General features: G+C 35.4%; 1 protein-coding gene across 1 annotated transcript in view; it reads right to left on the minus strand.

Annotated features, from left to right (window-relative positions):
- Positions 1–23786, minus strand: part of LOC145267120 (uncharacterized) — a 162261-nt gene that overhangs the window by 18162 nt on the left and 120313 nt on the right. The window contains exons 6-7 of the mRNA XM_080123152.1: positions 15960–16066; positions 9828–9924 (exon numbers count right to left, since the gene is read on the minus strand). Of these exons, the coding sequence (XP_079979278.1) occupies positions 9828–9924; positions 15960–16066 (204 nt within the window). The remainder of the gene's footprint in view (positions 1–9827; positions 9925–15959; positions 16067–23786) is intronic.

Raw genomic sequence — 23786 nt, forward strand, 5'->3', positions numbered from 1 at the left:
TGACACAACATTCTTTACCAAACACGTATTTGCATTAATGACACAACATTCTTTACCAAACAAGTATACTAATTATAAATGACACAACATTCTTTACCAAACACGTATTTGCTATAATGATACAACATTATTTACCAAACACGTATACTTGTTATAAATGACACAACATTCTTTACCCAACACGTATTTGCATAAATGACACAACATTCTTTACCAAACACTTATACTTGTTATAAATGACAGAACATTCTTTACCAAACACGTATACTTGTTATAAATGACCAACATTCTTTACCAAACACGTATTTGCATAAACGACACACCATTATTTACCAAACACGTATTTGCATAAGCGACACAACATTCTTTACCAAACACGTATTTGCATAAATGACACAACATTCTTTACCAAACACGTATTTGCATTAATGACACAACATTCTTTACCAAACACGTATTTGCATAAACGACACAACATTCTTTACCAAACACGTATTTGCATAAACAACACAACATTCGTTACAAAACATGTATTTGCATAAACGACACAACATTCTGTACCAAACATGTATACTTGTTATAAATGACACAACATTCTTTACCAAACACGTATTTGCATAAACGATACAACATTCTTTTCCAAACACGTATTTTCATAAATGACACAACATTCTTTACTTGTTTCTTTATACTTGTTATAAATTACACAACATTCTTTACCAAACACGTATACTTGTTATAAACGACACAACATTCTTTACCAAACACGTATACTTGTTATAGATGACACAACATTCTTTACCAAACACGTATACTGTTTATAAATTATACAACATTCTTTACCAAACATGTATACTTGTTATAAATGACACAACATTATTTACCAAACACGTATACTTGTTATAAATGACACAACATTCTTTACAAAGCACGTATACTTGTAATAAATGACACAACATTCTTTACCAAACACGTATACTTGTTATAAATTACACAACATTCTTTACCAAACACGTATGCTTGTTATAAATTACACAACATTCCTGAGCAAATGACACAGCATTCTTTACCAAACACGTATATTTGTATAAGTGACACAACATTCTTTACCAAACATGTATTTGCGTAAATTACACCACATTCTTTACCAAACACGTAGTTGCATAAACGAGACAACATTCTTTACCAAACATGTAGTTGCATAAATGACACAACATTCTTTACCAAACACGTATACTTGTTATGAATAACACAACATTCTTTACCAAACACGTATTTGCATAAATGACACAACATTCTTTACCAAACACGTATACGTGTTATAAATGACACAACATTATTTACCAAGCACGTATTTGCATAAATGACACACCATTCTTTACAAAACATGTATACTTGTTATAAATTACGCAACATTCTGTACCAAGCACGTATTTGCATAAATGACACAACATTATTTACCAAACACGTATACTTGTTATAAATGACACAACATTCTTTACCAAAACGTATTTGCATAAACGATACAACATTCTTTACCAAACACGTATTTGCATAAATGACACAACACTCTTTACCAAACTCGTATTTACATAAATGACACAACATTCTTTACCAAACACGTATACTTGTTATAATTAACACAACATTCTTTACCAAACACGTATACTTGTTATTAATAACACAACATTCTTTACCAAACACGTATTTGCATAAACGACACGACATTCTTTACAAACCATGTATTTGCATAAACGACACAACATTCTTTACCAAACACGTATTTGCATTAATGACACAACATTATTTACCAAACACGTATAGTAGTTATAAATGACACAACATTCTTTACCAAACACGTATACTTGTTATAAATGACAGAACATTCTTTACCAAACACGTATTTGCATAAACGACAGAACATTCTTTACCAAACTCGTATTTGCATAAATGACACAACATTCTTTACCAAACATTTATTTGCATAAATGACACAACATTCTTTACCAAACACGTATACTTGTTATAAGTGATACAACATCTTTACTAAACACGTATTTGCATAAACGACGCAACATTCTTTACCAAACACGTATACTTGTTATAAATGACACAACATTCTTTACCAAACACGTATACTTGTTATAAATTACACAACATTCTTTACCAAACACGTATACTTGTTCTAAATGACACACCATTCTTTACTAAACACGTATTTGCATAAACGACACAACATTCTTTACCAAACACGTATACTTGTTATAAATGACACAATATTCTTTACTAAACACGTGTTGGCATAAACGACACAACATTCTTTTCCAAACACGTATACTTGTTATAAACGACACAACATTCTTTACCAAACACGTATACTTGTTATAGATGACACAATATTTTTTACCAAACACGTTTACTGTTTATAAATGATACAACATTCTTTACCAAACATGTATACTTGTTATAAATGACACAACATTCTTTACCACGCACGTATACTTCTTATAAATGACACAACATTCATATGCTTGTTATAAATTACACAACATTCCTGAGAAAATGACACATCATTCTTTACCAAACACGTATATTTGTATAAGTGACACAACATTCTTTACCAAACATGTATTTGCGTAAATTACACCACATTCTTTACCAAACACGTAGTTGCATAAACGACACAACATTCTTTACCAAACATGTAGTTGCATAAATGACACAACATTCTTTACCAAACACGTATTTGCATAAATGACACAACATTCTTTACCAAACACGTATTTGCATAAACGATACAACATTCTTTACCAAACACGTATTTGCATAAATGACACAACATTCTTTACCAAACTCGTATTTACATAAATGGCACAACATTCTTTACCAAACACGTATACTTGTTATGAATAACACAACATTCTTTACCAAACACGTATTTGCATAAACGACACAACATTCTTTACCAAACACGTATTTTCATAAATGACACAACATTCTTTACCAAACTCGTATTTACATAAATGACACAACATTCTTTACCAAACACGTATACTTGTTATGAATAATACAACATTCTTTACCAAACACGTATTTGCATAAATGACACAACATTCTTTACCAAACACGTATACGTGTTATAAATGACACAAAATTATTTACCAAACACGTATTTGCATAAATGACACACCATTCTTTACAAAACATGTATACTTGTTATAAATTACGCAACATTCTGTACCAAGCACGTATTTGCATAAATGACACAACATTATTTACCAAACACGTATACTTGTTATTAATAACACAACATTCTTTACCAAACACGTATTTGCATAAACGACACGACATTCTTTACAAACCATGTATTTGCATAAACGACACAACATTCTTTACCAAACACGTATTTGCATAAATGACACAACATTCTTTACCAAACACGTATTTGCATAAATGACACAACATTCTTTACCAAACACGTAGTTGCATAAATGACACAACATTCTTTACCAAACACGTATTTGCATAAATGACACAACATTCTTTACCAAACACGTATTTGCATAAATGACACAACATTCTTTACCAAACACGTATTTGCATAAATGACACAACATTCTTTACCAAACACGTATTTGCATAAATGACACAACATTCTTTACCAAACACGTATTTGCATAAATGACACAACATTCTTTACCAAACACGTAGTTGCATAAATGACACAACATTCTTTACCAAACACGTATTTGCATAAATGACACAACATTCTTTACCAAACACGTATTTGCATAAATGACACAACATTCTTTAACAAACACGTATTTGCATAAATGACACAACATTCTTTACCAAACACGTATTTGCATAAATGACACAACATTCTTTACCAAACACGTATACTTGTTATAAATGACAGAACATTCTTTACCAAACACGTATTTGCATAAACGACACAACATTCTTTACCGAACTCGTATTTGCATAAATGACACAACATTCTTTACCAAACATTTATTTGCATAAATTTCACAACATTCTTTACCAAACACGTATACTTGTTATAAGTGATACAACATCTTTACTAAACACGTATTTGCATAAACGTCGCAACATTCTTTACCAAACACGTATACTTGTTATAAATTACACAACATTCTTTACCAAACACGTATACTTGTTATAAATGACACAATATTCTTTACTAAACACGTGTTGGCATAAACGACACAACATTCTTTACCAAACACGTATACTTGTTATAAACGACACAACATTCTTTACCAAATTTGCATAAATGACACAAACATTCTTTACCAAACACAACATTCTTTGCCAAACATGTAGTTGCATAAATGACACAACATTCTTTACCAAACACGTATTTGCATAAATGACACAACATTCTTTACCAAACACGTATTTGCATAAATGACACAACATTCTTTACCAAACACGTAGTTGCATAAATGACACAACATTCTTTACCAAACACGTATTTGCATAAATGACACAACATTCTTTACCAAACACGTATTTGCATAAATGACACAACATTCTTTACCAAACACGTATTTGCATAAATGACACAACATTCTTTACCAAACACGTAGTTGCATAAATGACACAACATTCTTTACCAAACACGTATTTGCATAAATGACACAACATTCTTTACCAAACACGTATTTGCATAAATGACACAACATTCTTTACCAAACACGTATTTGCATAAATGACACAACATTCTTTACCAAACACGTATTTGCATAAATGACACAACATTCTTTACCAAACACGTATTTGCATAAATGACACAACATTCTTTACCAAACACGTAGTTGCATAAATGACACAACATTCTTTACCAAACACGTATTTGCATAAATGACACAACATTCTTTACCAAACACGTATTTGCATAAATGACACAACATTCTTTAACAAACACGTATTTGCATAAATGACACAACATTCTTTACCAAACACGTATTTGCATAAATGACACAACATTCTTTACCAAACACGTATTTGCATAAATGACACAACATTCTTTACCAAACACGTATTTGCATAAATGACACAACATTCTTTACCAAACACGTAGTTGCATAAATGACACAACATTCTTTACCAAACACGTATTTGCATAAATGACACAACATTCTTTACCAAACACGTATTTGCATAAATGACACAACATTCTTTAACAAACACGTATTTGCATAAATGACACAACATTCTTTAACAAACACGTATTTGCATAAATGACACAACATTCTTTACCAAACACGTATTTGCATAAATGACACAACATTCTTTACCAAACACGTAGTTGCATAAATGACACAACATTCTTTACCAAACACGTATTTGCATAAATGACACAACATTCTTTAACAAACACGTATTTGCATAAATGACACAACATTCTTTAACAAACACGTATTTGCATAAATGACACAACATTCTTTACCAAACACGTATTTGCATAAATGACACAACATTCTTTACCAAACACGTATTTGCATAAATGACACAACATTCTTTACCAAACACGTATTTGCATAAATGACACAACATTCTTTACCAAACACGTATTTGCATAAATGACACAACATTCTTTACCAAACACGTATTTGCATAAATGACACAACATTCTTTACCAAACACGTATTTGCATAAATGACACAACATTTTTTACCAAACACGTATTTGCATAAATGACACAACATTCTTTAACAAACACGTATTTGCATAAATGACACAACATTCTTTACCAAACACGTATTTGCATAAATGACACAACATTCTTTACCAAACACGTATTTGCATAAATGACACAACATTCTTTACCAAACACGTATTTGCATAAATGACACAACATTCTTTACCAAACACGTATTTGCATAAATGACACAACATTCTTTACCAAACACGTATTTGCATAAATGACACAACATTCTTTACCAAACACGTATTTGCATAAATGACACAACATTCTTTACCAAACACGTATTTGCATAAATGACACAACATTCTTTACCAAACACGTATTTGCATAAATGACACAACATTCTTTACCAAACACGTATTTGCATAAATGACACAACATTCTTTACCAAACACGTAGTTGCATAAATGACACAACATTCTTTACCAAACACGTATTTGCATAAATGACACAACATTCTTTACCAAACACGTATTTGCATAAATGACACAACATTCTTTAACAAACACGTATTTGCATAAATGAAACAACATTCTTTACCAAACACGTATTTGCATAAATGACACAACATTCTTTACCAAACACGTATTTGCATAAATGACACAACATTCTTTACCAAACACGTATTTGCATAAATGACACAACATTCTTTACCAAACACGTAGTTGCATAAATGACACAACATTCTTTACCAAACACGTATTTGCATAAATGACACAACATTCTTTACCAAACACGTATTTGCATAAATGACACAACATTCTTTACCAAACACGTATTTGCATAAATGACACAACATTCTTTAACAAACACGTATTTGCATAAATGACACAACATTCTTTACCAAACACGTATTTGCATAAATGACACAACATTCTTTACCAAACACGTATTTGCATAAATGACACAACATTCTTTACCAAACACGTATTTGCATAAATGACACAACATTCTTTACCAAACACGTATTTGCATAAATGACACAACATTCTTTACCAAACACGTATTTGCATAAATGACACAACATTCTTTACCAAACACGTATTTGCATAAATGACACAACATTCTTTACCAAACACGTATTTGCATAAATGACACAACATTCTTTACCAAACACGTATTTGCATAAATGACACAACATTCTTTACCAAACACGTATTTGCATAAATGACACAACATTCTTTACCAAACACGTAGTTGCATAAATGACACAACATTCTTTACCAAACACGTATTTGCATAAATGACACAACATTCTTTAACAAACACGTATTTGCATAAATGACACAACATTCTTTACCAAACACGTATTTGCATAAATGACACAACATTCTTTACCAAACACGTATTTGCATAAACGATACAACATTCTTTACCAAACACGTATTTGCATAAATGACACAACATTCTTTACCAAACACGTATTTGCATAAATGACACAACATTCTTTACCAAACACGTATTTGCATAAATGACACAACATTCTTTACCAAACACGTATTTGCATAAATGACACAACATTCTTTACCAAACACGTAGTTGCATAAATGACACAACATTCTTTACCAAACACGTATTTGCATAAATGACACAACATTCTTTACCAAACACGTATTTGCATAAACGATACAACATTCTTTACCAAACACGTATTTGCATAAATGACACAACATTCTTTACCAAACTCGTATTTACATAAATGGCACAACATTCTTTACCAAACACGTATACTTGTTATGAATAACACAACATTCTTTACCAAACACGTATTTGCATAAATGACACAACATTCTTTACCAAACACGTATACGTGTTATAAATGACTCAACATTCTTTACCAATCACGTATTTGCATAAATGACACACCATTCTTTACAAAACATGTATACTTGTTATAAATTACACAACATTCTGTACCAAGCACCTATTTGCATAAATGACACAACATTATTTACCAAACACGTATACTTGTTATAAATGACACAACATTCTTTACCAAACATGTATTTGCATAAATGAACATTTTCATTATTAAAAGTACCTTTTATATTCTTATCTCTGTTATAAAAATGTTCCATTATAAAATTTTGTTTCCTCATATATTTTGCATTTGCAAAACTGTTTATGTTCTAGGGAACACTTGCTACTTTTTATTTTCTATTTTCTTAACGTTTCATTTATTCCCATTTTTTATGCATGTCATTTCCTTCTTTCGCTAAAAATTCATAATAGATATGATTGTGATTCTTGACAATATTCATGGACACCACCACCACTACCACCACCACCATCATCATCATTCAAAATTACTTTTGCCAAAGGTGGGGACCATTCAGCTTAACCCATCCAATATTTTCATTATAAATGGTGACCCCGACGTGATAGGAACACACAACCTGCTGATTACCCCTTTACTATCTCCTCTATAATCACCATTACAGGGTGAAATGTAAGCTGAAATGTTTTAGCTTAAAATTTACATTCTTTACATTTTTCTTTATAGTTTTGCAAAAATTCTTGTTTAATCTTTGTTATTTTAGGTATAATTTTTGTGTAAGCTTACAAAATTATAAAAGATATGAAGAAAAAATATTGTAACATTAAAAAACACTGAATAAATAAAGACTTTGTATTATTTATAAAGTTTTATTAAACACCGACCTTTTGAAAGTAAGAATAAAACTATAATAGTAACTATTAAATCTTAATTTATGAAATTATTAATCTTAAAAATTACATCCATTAAATTTCTTAAATTATAGCCTTTCTTCATATTAAACTATCATCTTTATATTTGGCTCAACATCCGTTTTGCATGCGTACATGTGTTGGTCAACTTTTAGAAATTGATTTCCAAATGAATTTATCTCTGGACAGGTCTTTATCTCTCTTTTAAATCCTTCCTTATCATTTCTTCTCATTTTTTCCTTGGCTTTTCCCTTCCAACTGACCGTTCTACCTCAACTGTTCTACACTTATTAACCCAAGAATTCGACCAAACCAATAAAATCTACTGCTTTGCATAATCTCCTTACACTGTTCAAATTTAAACTGCTTTGTTCAAGCTAAAACTCTGGTTAATATATTTTTCAAAATTTTTATGTATTTTATGGACATTCAGTGAAATTACTGAACCATATTTAAACAAACCAGATACTACACTTTCATCCTAGGCTGAAGGTTAAGAAAGTCTTTTTTAGTTTGAGTTTCATGTGTGACTTCTGTACACTATTTTTACCATCAAAGCCAACAATGTCTTTGCCATTTCTGAACTAACTTTTTCTTGTTGACTGTAGTATGTTGTTGGCCGTGTGACACTCTAGGAGGCTCACCCTCCAAGGCTTTGCTTTTTTTCTTTGAGGAGAGATTAGTTTATTGTTAATCGCCTGAGACACCCATACCGGGAAATGCTGACGGGGCTGACCGGACATCTTTCTCTAGAGCGCTGGCTCTTCAATCTCACTTTCCGACCCTTGTTATATCTTCTCGCAGTGGGAGAGAGAAAAATACCTTGTCTATACTATATGTCCTCCATGCACATGGTCGATGAAATCCTCAATGGTACTGTAAGCAATTGAGTGTTAGTATAAAAGGTTATTTTATCACGCAACCGTCTATTAAACATATCAAACATCAGAATGAATAATAGATGAAACTAAAAACAACACATTTATTTATAGTTGACAACATCTAAAAAGCAACAACATCATAAAAAAACATGAACTATGTTAGTTTGTACTCATGCGTATCCGTAGTTCTCTCCCTTACAAGGTAAGGTAAGGATATCTGTACATGGCATCCTTTATTTTGTAGGGGTTTCGTTCGTTATGATGGATTCTAGGTTATTCTATTGACCTTTCCTGGCTAAAAACAAAGGGAAACAACAAAGCATTGACACTGCACCAGTGCCGTTCAGGGATGAAATTCTACCAATAATAACCCGGGCAATATTTCCTCCCTTCCGGACCTTTGCTCCACCTTATTAAATCATTTTAAAGGCCATAGTTTATACATATAAGAATATAATAATATATTAATCGTACAATATAAAATACATAAATGCAAAAAAAAAGTCAAAGCAAAACAATGTTACCTTCTTTTTCCAAACAAAAACTCCAATGAGTACAACGATCATGAATGCCAGGATTGAATCCAAAATCACGAAAACAAGAAAATAATGGTCACTTTTCCTGGAGAAACAAAAATGGAACATTTCCAATTAATTTTCAGGTATTTAGACTACTGTTCTCATCTTGGCTGTTATTCTCATGATGTTTCGATCAATGCAATCTCTGACTTTCTTTAGGTGCGTCTTCTTGAACTCGGAAATCTTCATAGCAAATTTGGCAATTTTATTTTAGTTATCATCGTGATTTAGAAGATAACATTTTAAATAAATAGACGTAATAATTATATTTATCTATCAGGTTGTTGCATAAGTTCCCACCGTTTCATAAAAATTTTTTGTTCGAAAACACGTTTTGATATTTGGCAAAGTGTTATATATATGGTGTATAACACTTTGCCAAGTATCAGATATACACGTATATAGATAGATAAGATAAGATAATGGTCATCGTTTTTTGCTCATATAATTTTTCTAGTTTTTCAGAACCGTCAAATGGATTGTCAAGTAGATAAAAAATCACATTTTTCGACGCTTTGTTATTTTCGCCTTTAATTGAAGTCAAAAAGCGAGTGAAGTGACCAAGGATATTTGTGCCATATATGGAATAAACGCTATGGCTGAGAGAACTGTTCGAGATTGGTTTATCAGATTAAAACACAGTAATTTTGACCTCAGTAACGCACTTCGTTCTGGAAAACCAATCAAGATAGATGAAAACCAACTCAGGTTTTTTTTGAAGGAAGATGGCCATCAGACATGTAAAGAATTGGGTGAAAAGATGAAGAGTTATTTTGCAACAATTTCACACCACCTTCAGTCGATGGGATTCACACAAAAACTTGCAGTTTGGGTTCAACATGAACTTACTTTTGCTGTTAAAATTCTTTGATTTTCTTTAAAAAACAGCAGGAACTTATGCAACTAATATATATAGCTGTGTATACATTTGTATATTTTTATGCTCAGGACGCACATCTAAACTAATTAACTGATAATTATTGTGCAACAGCGTAAGCTGTCTAAATGTGGACTATATTTAGTTTTATTTAATTTAAGCAAAGGAAGAAAAAAGAGATGGAAGTCCTTTGTGAAAATTCAGATTCAATTCTTGTGACATTTTGACATCCGTTAAAAAATACTTCACAAATTTAAATTTCTTTGGAGTAATTTTTGAGGATGCATAATATGGACACAGCCTTTGAAAATTCAAATATTTCAGATTTACATTAAATTTGATCCATAGTCAATTAAACACGAATCAAGCAATCCCTGAATTTCAATTTTTTCTTAAATTTTAAGACATATACTTGAATTAAAATAATGAAATGGATCTTGACCAAAATTAGATTAAAAATTCTAGACATAAACTTTTATTTTATTATTAGATTCAGATTTTAATCTTTGTAAAAGCGCACAAAAGTGGTGAAAAATTGCTTTGACATGAATTGTATTCATTAAATATTGATCTGCAGCGAAGTACGTGTGTGCAATGGAAAAATAGCATAATTTGCTCATCATCAGTTTTTATTTTTTCATTTGAAATTCTGTACAAATTCCTGAGTTCAACAAGATGTACTTAGAGACCTTTCGAGGTAACATCGGCTGAAATATTGTGAAAAGACCGTCTAAATGAGAACAGTAGTCTAAATAATCCAAATAATGTAAAACATACGTTTATGTCTTGCATATAAAATTTATATAGCACAAGACATGATTTGACAAAAGTTTGGTTATCATTTGGGCCTCTATTCATTAATATTAATCTGCAAGAAAGGTATTGCTTATGGTTTTTTTTTACATAGACGTCACCACTTATCAAGGCCAATAGGCCACTCAAGGATAAGGGTTAAAGACTGTAGAGTAGTCAAAAGGACAATATAGTAATCGATAGAAATGGAAGTTCGGTAAATTTGTTAACATAAGTGGAACGGCTCATCAAAAACTTGGTCACGTTGGACTTGAAGACAACCATATTATAGAAAGCTGGAAAGCAGGAAAACGGAAGACAATTCCACAGGCGTGCAGTCTATGAAAGAAGCTTTGATCATAGAATCTATGTTTAGGTTTAGGCACAGATAAAGAATGGGGAAAATTATTGATAGTGTTTTCAGCTAGTCTAGTGTTTCTTGTGAAAGTTTGGCGAGGGGGGACCATAGATTGAAGCTCAGTTGAACACTTTCCATGAAAATAACGATAAAGCAGAGACAAACTCGCAACATCTCTTCTGTGAGATAGAGGTTGCAGGGAAGAGAAAAGGACATCTCCCACCAGGCCACGAAGTCTATTTTGAACCCTATTAAGGCAGGACAAGTCTTTTCTAGCAGCTCCTGCCCATATGTGGCAACAGTACTCCATCCTTCGACGTATCTGGCTCTTATATAGATAGAGAATTGCATCAGCAGTGAGATATCTACTGGATTGATAGAAGGATCCGACCATTTTTCCAGCGGCCTTGGCAACAGATTTGATGTACGTATTCCATTTAAGATCAGGAGTAAAGATCAAGCCCAGAAGCCTGTCAAAACTTGAGGCCTCCCCAAGACGAGAGCCCTTCATTTTAATTGATGCCAGATGGAGATCAGAACGTTGATGATGTAAGGATAGAAGCTTGGTTTTAGATGCATTAAAAGTAACCAGCCACTCCTTTCCCCATTGTACAACCTGATCAAGATCAGAGGAGAGAGAATCGGAGAGAACTTGGTCGTTTACTGTCTTAGATGTGCTACCATAGATGGTAGTGTCATCAGCAAAAATGTCTACGAATGATGTAAGAATGTGATTTGGAAGATCATTAATGTAGATCAGGAAAAGAATTGGGCCCAGGATCGACCCCTGAGGGACTCCAGCATTTATACTGTGAGCTTCTGATTTTTGCCCATCAACTACTACTCTTATGTGCAGTAGATAATGCTATTCATTCATTCAGAATATATTCAGAACAAATTCGACATTTTGGAGGGAAAAGAAAATTCAAATTGCATATCTTATGTAATTTTTGGACGAATACAACATAACTAAAGAAGTCATCTCAGCCTCTGTAACAAGCTACAAGTGGGACTTGAAGCATACAACCTTTACAGTGTCTTCCAAAAGATGCCTGAAATATGTTTGATCTTGGCAGTCCTTCATATTGCAGGTGGTACGATTGGTGTCTCTCATTATCGCCCTCCACACATGTATTCAACTGAGTTGAGAAGCGGTCAAATATTACGACATAAAGTCATGCAAGTTCTCAGATAGCTATTTATCAATTTTACCGGATGTGTGACACTGACCTCCATAGAATGAATATATGTCACAAAGTTTAACAAGGTTTTTTAATATAAATCCACAGAATGTTGTGATAAGTGTTTCAGTGTGAACAGGTATGGTATAATAAATTATGGGGTTTATCTATTTTATTTTTACTTTCATCATATTTTGCTTTGGTTTTGATACCCCCAAATTCAACCCAAATTTACAACTATTTACCTATCATACTTTCATAAATCAGAGTCCATTTTCTGTAGGCTGTTTTTGAACCCAGTCAACAACGGGTACTTTTGCTAGTATATATATATATATATATATATATATATATATATATATATATATATATATACATATATATATCAAAAGAGTTGTGTTTGAAGGTTATGACAATGCAGTCTTTTAGAAAAACACAGTTTGGTTCGGGACAAGGTAGGTAAAAAGAATAATGAGAATATTGAAGGATTTCAATAATTTTCAATTATATTTATTTACAAATATAATGTGTCGCACCAGGATAGTAATATTGTGGTAAATTCTCAAATTTTTTAGGTATGCCTCATCTTCATCATGAAGAAATAAATGTGTGCAATCACTCAGTAGAGCCATGTTTATACTGGAAGCCAGAAACCAGAAATAGCAGTTTCATAGTCAGGTGTTTTGCATGTTTGTTAAATTATCTTTGAAATATTCTGTTATAGATATATTGTTAAATTATCTTTGAAATATTCTGTTATATATATATTGTTAAATTATCTTTGAAATATTCTGTTATATATATATTGTTAAATTATCTTTGAAATATGGGTTGGAATTTTTGTTATTGTTTAATATTATTACAACATTTATCAATAATAATCATATTATTATGTGTTTCACCTATAATTATTCACTTATAATTGTTTAATATTTACGCACACTTTCTTTCTGTATTGTTTAGCAATAATATCCAAGGGAAATAATTACTGTCACAAATTTCAGAGTAAAAAGTAGAGCTATTTCGCCTATTGTTATATATATATATATATATATATATATATATATATGTATATATATATATATATACACACTCATGAGCAAAAAAAAAAAAAAAAAAAAAAAAAAAATAGGCCACGAGTGAAAGAAGGAAGAAATCGATTTTTCAATATTTTTCCATAAATTAAAAAAAATTTTAACTGAAAATTTCTATTTTGCAGATCATTATTATTATAGCATATAATCATAAGTGAAAAAATTAATCCTAAAAATTTTAAGACCGCCTCTTGGCGAGGATACAAAAAACTGAATTGCAGGATTAAGGCGGTCCAAAATGACTTACAAGCAGAGTTTTGATATTTTAAAAAAGAAAATGTGAAAACATCTCTTTCTCTAGTGAAGCGAATTGGTCAAAGCTTCGAAGTGGAACACTTGGTAAAAGGGAAATCTGGATCTGGTCGCCCTAGAGCATCCACTTTGAAGGACGACCACATGTTTAAATTAACTGTTTTGAAGGATTAAAAAAAAACTTATGTTGATCATTGCAAAGAATTCAAAACAGGGGCTGGAAATTCTCTTTCTAGATATAAAATATCTAGACGAATGAAAGAAATGAGATTTTCTTCTAAAAGGTGTGCAAAGAAACCATTTTTATCTAAGAAGAACATAAATGATAGAAAGAGATTTTTCTCGTGTTATGGCAAGAAAGATACAGACTGATTCAGGAATGTTTTGTGGTTAGATGAATAAAGATTTTGTCTTGTTAGTGATGCTCCTGATGCTCCCAAACAGTGCAATCGAAGAACTGAAGAAAGATTTTCGACAAGTGGCATAAAAATGACAGTTAAACATGGGAATGGTATGGGGAACTTTTACTACAGCAGGAGATGGGAAACTTACTAGATGTGAAAAGTCAATCAATGGAAAGGAATATATTCGAATATTAGAAACAGGACTGTTACCAAGTATCCAGAAGCTGGGAATATCCCAGAACATTATTTTTCAACATGATAATACCCCCTGCACACACTGCTAAATTCACAAAAAAATGGTTTTCTGATAATTCAATTGATGTGATATTTTGGCCAGATGAAAGCCCCTATTTAAACCCAATCGAGAATATTTGGTCCATAATGTCTCGTGCATTAGCCGGAAGAACTTTTGAGAACAATGACAAATTGTGGGAAGTTGTGCAAAGCGAATGGAATAGTATCTCCTCTTCACAGTGTTTCACTTTGTGCGTGTCTAAAAGGATTGATATTTTAAAGAAATCAAATCTGAAGCATTTATTAAAGTAAATGTCTTGTTCTGTGCTATTAGTCTCGTTTAAGTTTCCTTGTTCAATTGTTCTTTGTTCAATATAGTTTTTACAATGTATAAAATTTGTTTAGCTCATTTTTTTGCTCAACGGGTATATATATATATATATATATATATATATATATATATATATATATATATATATATATATATATATATATATATATTGTTATTAAACTTATGAATTTTCTTATTTACATATATTATTATTTATTTAATTGTTATTATTTAGTATTCTTAAGTAATAATATATATAGGGAGTAACTACTGTGGCAAATTTCGGAGTTAAGTAGAGTTATTTCTCCTGGGTAGTATTCTATACATGTTCTTTATTATTTATTTCAATCATTATTATGAGCTATACTTAAAATCCTTAAAAATTCCAGGAGATATTACTATGCTCTATAGTCTGATTAGTCATTGTGTGACCAAACAACTTCATTATGGTTGCACTCCACAAGACAAAACAATATAAATATTGAAGACCACTGCAGTGATCTCGATAATAAAATTGAAAATCAAAACAAAATGAAAACTTATGTAAATACTTACACCTCAGGACATTTAGTGCAAGAATCATCTGAACTGCATGTTGATGTGACTTGAGAAAGTTTATCCAAATCATCAATTTGCCAGCTTTCACTTTCATAAACTGCAATCTAAAATACATATTTTCTTGTTCAATCATCCAATTGCAATATTGTTTTTAAGATTAGTCAGCAAATTACAGATTTGAACAAACATCATACGATTTGGAAGCATTGGCATTCAAGAGGTAGCGGGGAATGGAGCGGTGCTTCCAGACATTGGGGATTCAATTACACTCAAGCTTCAAAATCATCTAAATAACCACCATCATAATTTGGGCAAGTTTTACAAATGAAACAGAAACACAAAACAACAGAAATAGTCCAAAGAATCGCCAAAATTACACTTAGACATTTCGTTGCAATAAACTGGAAGAATAGACCAACCAACACCATGTCAAGTTGGACTATATAGATAAGGAAGGCTCTATAAACGGGCTAAAAAAAGGATCGGTCCACTATGATCAGGAGAGGATTATAATGACTGCCCAATATCAAGGCTTAATGACTAATGTTTTTAAAAAAATGAGTGGTCTCAGTAAGGATAACAAACGCAGGTTCTCTCACACAGAAGTAGAGAGTGTGAGTCACCTGACATCCAATGGAGTGTGTAAATATCTTCACTGAACCATCTATAAAAATTTGAATATTGAATGCAGCAGCAAGTCCTGAGAACAATTGGAAATAAGTCACATTATCCACAATGGCTACAATTATCCAGATACAGTTACATACTTGTAAAACGGAGTTATTAAACCTAGCATAGTGATATAGGAAAAGAAGGAAAAATAAGCGACCCTAATAGAAGTTCGTGCCCCAATGATGTTGGGTAAAACAGAGCTCAAGGGGGAGACGATAATGAACTACCAAGGTTTTACGTATGGCATGAAAAGAAACTGGAATCTTAAGAAGATATCCATATTTCCAGTAGTTAACGGTGAATTGATTGAATCCAAAATTCGACGATTTTTATAATAATTTCTAAACGTTTTCATTGGTTATAAAAATGATTGGCGAATCCATTCGTCTCATACCCCCATCACTCGTCTGATGGGGAAAGTCTCCTAGCGGCTTTGGCTGCAGGGAGACAGGGTAGTAGTACTTGTCAAGGATTCGTCACTGGACACTCAGCCCAACAGGTGAGCGGCTGGGAACCGGCCCAGCACCTGTTGGACTGAGGTACGCCGCCTGGGTAATACCTAGGAGGTCCACCCTCCCAGGCCTTGCCACTGGGCTTTCCGGTGGAGTAAGTTCATGGCTTACTGCCTGAGGCGCCCCTACCGGGGAATGCCGATGGGATTACTCAGGCAATTTTTAAAATTGCAGGAGTGCCCCTCCTTTAGGGGAGCCTGCTGGATCCCCACTTTCCGGCCTTGTGCCACATTTTGCCGAGGTGGGCGGCAAATAAATAACTACCCCCATCAGGAGTCAAAAACATTTTACACACACCCTTTTTTGATATAATTGAAAAATCCTTTCGGATTCAATTTTGGTTTCACTTGAGAAAAGGAAAGAAAAATAAATAAATAAATAAATAAATAAAAATAAATGAACAAAGAAAAATAAACCAATAAAATAATTGTTTCTTTTTTTTTTTTTTTTTTTTTCTTTCTTCTGGTTTTGGGGGAATTTGTCTTTATTCTCATTGGTCAAAAGGAATTATTAATATATTAGCATAATGTGTGCAAAAAAAAAGCCATTTTTTTTTAATACATATAAAAATAAACACTTTTCAAATATATATAAACATACAAATAGAATACTTTTCAAATGCATGTAAATATATGCACAAAAATTCACAAATATAAATTTTTTTTGTTTTGTTTTATCAAATGTTTTCCAAAAAAAAGATACAAAAAAGAACTATTTGACAAATAGGAAGTTTACAAAAAGGTTTTAACAGGTGACTTTTTTTTTTTGAAACAAAAACTGGAAACATGTTAGGTATTAGTTGGTTAGTAAGGTAGAAATGGTCGCAGCTTAACGTCGTGCCTGGGACAATTTACAATTATAATAATGTTCTCTTAATATGTTCAATGCTTTCCTTCCATCATCCAATGCGTCTCTTATAATCAGAGACAGACTTTTATCGTCTAAACATTGAATCAGTTCTGCAAAAACAGTTGCATTCTTTTCAAGAAATTCGGGGTCGTTTGGATTCTCTGTTGGAGATTGTATGACTTTGTGTAGTTTTCGAATCCTTAGATATCCCAGAAATTTTATCTGCCACAATTCGAATTTAGATTCCGATCCGTCAAAGAAAAGACGGTGGCTGGGTGCATAACCTGTTAAGTTTTGAGACATTGTGTTGAATAAAGATGGCGGCGTAATTCAGATCAGTAACCAAGATGGCAGCCAAGAATCAAATGCGGTCCGTGGCGTAGTTAACGGCGAACTGATTGAATCCAAAATTCGACAATTTTTATAATAATTTTTAAACGTTTTCATTGGTTGTTTAGCACAGCCGTTGGTTATAAAAATGATTGGCGAATCCATTCTTCTCATACCCCCATTAGTTCGTCTTTTGGTCGTATACGTCTGTTTACTGCGCCTATTGTTATACATTTCTGTTATTATTATTGTTATTGCTGCTTTGTTAAATTTGTTATTCCTTTTCCTTCTCTTCCCCCGACGCTAGTTACTAGCACCGGAATTTTGGACGCTCTTTTTTCCGACGGCCATGGCATCTGCCAGCTGTGCGCCACCGGTTCCTGTTAAGGAGACATTCGTCTCCGAAAACGAAGGATGGAAAAAGCCACCTGCTGTCAAAATCGACCGGGAATCTTTTCTGACCAAAGCTAAGAAATGTAGCGAATTCGTAACCGAGACGGGGATAACTGTGGTTGCAAGAGTTCGCAAAGAGAACAATTTCTCTCTTTGTGATTGACCGAAAAACAAAGAAACTCATCCGATCAACAAAGGACACAGTGACCAAACTCATTGCAACAACCAATATGAGAGCGGAGCGCATTACTAAAGCGCGTGGATACAATACATGGGCAGCCCTGTTCAAAAATGAAGACGACTGTGTTAAATTATCACAGAATGAAATCATAACTAACGATTTCATTCTTAGAATGGAATATCTAGGACGCAGGAGGACTACTATCTCTATTTTTGAAATTCCTGGAGTAGTCCCAGGGGAATATTTAGCAGCATACCTCCTCCAATTTGGAGATATTACCGGAGTACAGGTGGACCATTATAACGGCGTGTAGTCCTTCGACATTTTATTAGATAAAGAAACGTACCACAAAATACCGTACTATATGGAAGCAGAGGCGGAAAAACTACCAATCGTAGTGGCAGGGAGACGACCAGCATGCTGGATTTGTGGTGAAGTGGGGCACTTAACATACACGTGCCCCAAAAAACAACCTACCCCCAGAAACCCGAAAAATCGGGTTCTTGAACATATAGAGTCGGCCCCATCGATTGGATCCAAGATATCTGATTCTGAACAAAAAGAGGACACGCCTACAAAGATATCACCAGAGGATTTTGAAAAAACCTTCAACTCTGAAGCAGCATCTCCAGGAAAAAAAGGAGAGTGGAAGATTGTGCCAGCCAAAAAAGCAGCTCCCAAAACATATGCAAAGTCGCTCACTAAAGAGGAAAAACTAGAAATCAGGACTAGCAGAGATCCGGGAGGAAATAAATATAAGGAGTTACTCAAACTTAAGGACTCACTTGATGAGAAGCGTGAAGCAGGTAAATCTGTCCCCTTCCCTGAGTCCCTGTTTCCCGAAAAGCCCAACCCCGCTCCGAAGGAAAAACGTTCCCCCAAAAAAGTCCCAGCCCCAGTTAACTCCTCACTCCCTACCAGGGGAAAAAAATGACTTCATTAGGCGCCCCTCAGAAAAAAAGAAGTCCAAGGCCCTCCCCTTTTTCCACCCCTGCCAACACACCCCAGAACACTCCTCCCCCTTCACCCATGAAAACTGACATGCCCCCTCCCACCCCCTCTGACAAAAAGAGGCAAAGAAGCCCATCCATTGAATCAGAATCTCGGAAAAAAAATCCCCCCCCCTTTTTTTCTGGCAACGCTGTATGCCAAATAACCCCAGAAAGAGAACTAATAATGAAAACACACAAGTCCAAGGACTACAAAAACTTATTGGCTTTCAAATTAGTGCAAAAGAAAGACACCTCAAACCCCGAAAACTTCCCCAAAGCCAATAGGATTTTAACAGTAGTTAGACCTAGAGGGGAAGCAAACGGGGTTTGGAAAATGATGGAAGAGGCGAATAGCGCCTTCAACCTCTATCCTCCTGTCGCTTTTTTCAACGACAGAGAAATAGCTGAAATAAAAAAATCATGTGTTGGTTGGGTCCCTATCAAGATGCACATATAGAGCCATTAAACTAACCTTTCCTCTTGACATCGGCGGTTTGTCCCCTGACGGGTCAATCACTACTGAAATGACCACAGGATCCATGGGGACAGCTGTCGGTGTCTTGACACCGTCTATGTTTGTTCAGGATTCCCAACCCTAAGTAGATCAAGATGGCTTCCTTAAGATTAGCTACGTTGAATGTCCGAGGGTTGAGGGACGCCTCTCGTAAACTTCGAGTTGCACGCGACCTTCAACGCCTTGGTGTGGATATATGTTGTCTACAGGAGACTCACTTTATTCCAAGAGACTATCAGGATGTGCCCCTTAGAGACTTTCAGCTCTACTCAGCACATTATGATACCCACGCAAGGGGGGTTACCTGGCTAGTTAAGCGCACTCTTGATGCATCGTGTGACCCTATTTATGCAGATCCAGAGGGAAGATTGCTTGCTCTGGATGTTACCGTAAAGGATGTGGCATTTTGTTTTATTGGGGTTTATGCGCCCAATAACCGTACTGAGCTAGTTTCCTTTTTTCGGCGAATCAAACCTTTCATGAATTCGTCTCGCCGGTTAGTTTTAACGGGAGAATGGAACGCAGTCCTGGATCCCGATTTAGATCGCGGGGTTAATACCACAAGGGATACTAATCAGAACCGGGATGCTAAAGCGTTTTGTGACTTTGTCGACAAGTTTGATCTTGTCGATAAATTTCGAAACGAAAAACCCGGGGATTTAGCATGGACTTGGACAGGTGCAACTTTCGAGTTACATCGATCGGTTCTTAGTTAGGAGAGTCGACTTAGGGCTTTTAGACTGTCCAAGTTTTCATAGTATAGTTTATTCGGACCATAGGCTTGTCCGGGTTCGAGTAAACTTAGATAGTGTTAAACCTAGGATGGCTAGTTACTGGAAGTTCAACACGTCGTTGTTCGATGTGAAGGACTTCCGGGAACAGCTTCTACTAACAATACAGAGGGAATTGATGGGGGCTATCATCGGGAATAAGTGGTGGGGCAACCTTAAAAAAGTCATTAGGTCCTTCGCTGCTGATTTTAGTCGCCGGCTCAACCGTAGTTCTAGAGCAGTGAAAGCGGCGCTAGAAGATAGATTAGAGAGGGCGGTGGAGGAGGGGGATAGTGCTAGCTATACTATAGTTAAGACTGAACTGGACTCCTTGGATAACAGGGAGGACCAGGGATTATTAGTTAGGGCTAGATTAAAAAGAGCGCCAAACGAGGCAACAAATATGGCCGCGTCACTGCGTGCGGAGGAGTTTCGACGTTCTGCAGATCGACACATCGCCAGTGTCACATTGCCGGACGGACGAACCGTAACTTCAAACGACGGAATCTTGGAGGGTTTTCGGACTCATTTTCAGGATCTTTTTACCAAGGAGCCCGGTCTGACTATTGAACAGTTTGACACCTATTTAGCCGACTTTTCTTGCCTGGGGGCGACCGAAGCGGCTAGGTGTGAAGGTAGCATAAGAGAGGAAGAAGTCATTGAGGCCTTGAAACAGGTCGGGCTAGACAGGACCCCTGGGATTGATGGTCTACCCTACGAGGTGTATTTGAGGCTGTCGCCCATTTTTATTCCTTTGCTGACCGTACTTTTTAACTCCTGGTTTAGAAAAGGGTACATACCTCAGTACTTTACCAGGAGGTCATTAAATTGTTACGCAAAGATAAAAATGGAGGGGATGGGATAGGTAATTTCTGGCCCTTAACGATGTTAAACACAGAGTTAAAGATTTTGGCCAAGATCTTAGCAAATCGTCTGCAGATTGTCTTACACCGTCTAATAAGTCCCGAACAGACTTGTTCTGTTAAGGGCCGAACGATTCAAGACAATTTGCACACAATACGCTTGATCGTAGAAAAAGTCGACACAGAAGCCGCGCTGATCAATTTAGATCAGTCAAAAGCATTCGACAGAGTAGACCATCGTTACCTAGAAGCTGTTCTTCGCTCGGCTGAGTTTGGTCCCCAGTTTCGCTCTTGGATTTGCCTCTTGTATGCCAACCCCGGTGCTATGGTAGAAGTGAATGGGGTGAGGTCGAAACCCTTCATGTTAACAAGATCGATCCGTCAAGGTTGTCCGTTATCCCCAATGCTATATGTGCTGGCGCTTGAGCCATATTTGCGCCAGCTTCGGGTGTATCCGGTCCTTCGCGGGATTACTTTGCCAGGTGGCTCTACCCCGGTAAAGTATACCGCCTATGCTGACGACATGACTGTGCTTATAACGAGCAGTGCCGAGATTAGAGTCGTCGACATAGAAACAAGTCAGTATGCCAAGGTCATAGGGGCCATAATTAACTACGTTAAGTCTATTGGCTTACGTATCGGTGCCTGGAGGGGTATGACCCTTCAGGGACCCTTTGGTTGGACTGATGGGCCGTGCAAGCTACTCGGCGTTTGGTTTGGCCCCGGTCTCCAGCTGGAGAAAAATTGGTCGGAAGTATTGGAAGCGGTCAAGGTCGCATCTCATTTGTGGACCTTGAGAAATCTGTCTTTGAAGGGTCGGGCGGAGGTATGCAATTCTCATATCTACCCCCTGATTCTTTACCGTCTATTAGTACTTCCACTCCCGGAAACCACACTAGTTGATCTGGTGCGTGCTCTTTTCGCGTTCTTATGGTGCGGAAAGCAAGCCATGGTTACCCGGGAGGTCTGTTACCTGCATCCGTCTGAAGGCGGTCTGGGTATGCCTAGTGTGGAAAGACGTAGACACACTCTTAGGCTGATATACCTGGATCGAATGTGTACACCAAGTGAGGGAAACGGTGTCTTCTGGATAGAAGACACTAAGAAAGCCTTTCAGGCTTTGGAGAGTGTGCATTCGGCTGAGGGGGAGGCACACATGTTGCCCCGAAACGAGTGCCCTTTCTATCGCGAGTGTCAGCAGGCCTTGAGATTTCTTCTACAGGTCAAAGAAAGCCTCTCTGACACCCAGCTGTTGTCTCGCAAGGCGCTATATCGGGCCTTAGTGAGGGGATCCGTTCGAGACGAAAAGATTGAGGAGTTCGGTTTTACGAAGGAGGAGCGCCGCTTATTATGGCCTTGGGCGCCTGGGTCGAGCTGCTTCGATAATTACGAGGCATCACTCACCTGGCTGGTAATACGAAATGCCCTCTGGGTCGGCAAAAGACTTTACGCAGCGGGTTTTACGGAGACACCCAATTGTGTCCGATGCGGAGAATGGGAGGAAGACCTGGATCATGCTTTCTTCCACTGCGCCATCGTTCGACCGTTGTGTGAGTTAGTTGAAGGCTTCACGGTTCGCATGCTGAGTGAGCGTTTTTTTGTGCTGGATTCGGTTTCCCCGTGCTGCAACTGGGCACCGACCATGAAGAAAGAAGAACGCTATGTTTTTCTGTGTTTACTAGCAGTTATGAGAGGTGTGATTTGGACGACACGACAGAAGGAGGTTTACGGAGATGAGACCTTCACTG

Source organism: Euprymna scolopes, chromosome 42 (genome assembly GCF_053919585.1).
Source record: "Euprymna scolopes isolate OS-2025 chromosome 42, ASM5391958v1, whole genome shotgun sequence".
Lineage (NCBI taxonomy): Eukaryota > Metazoa > Mollusca > Cephalopoda > Sepiida > Sepiolidae > Euprymna > Euprymna scolopes.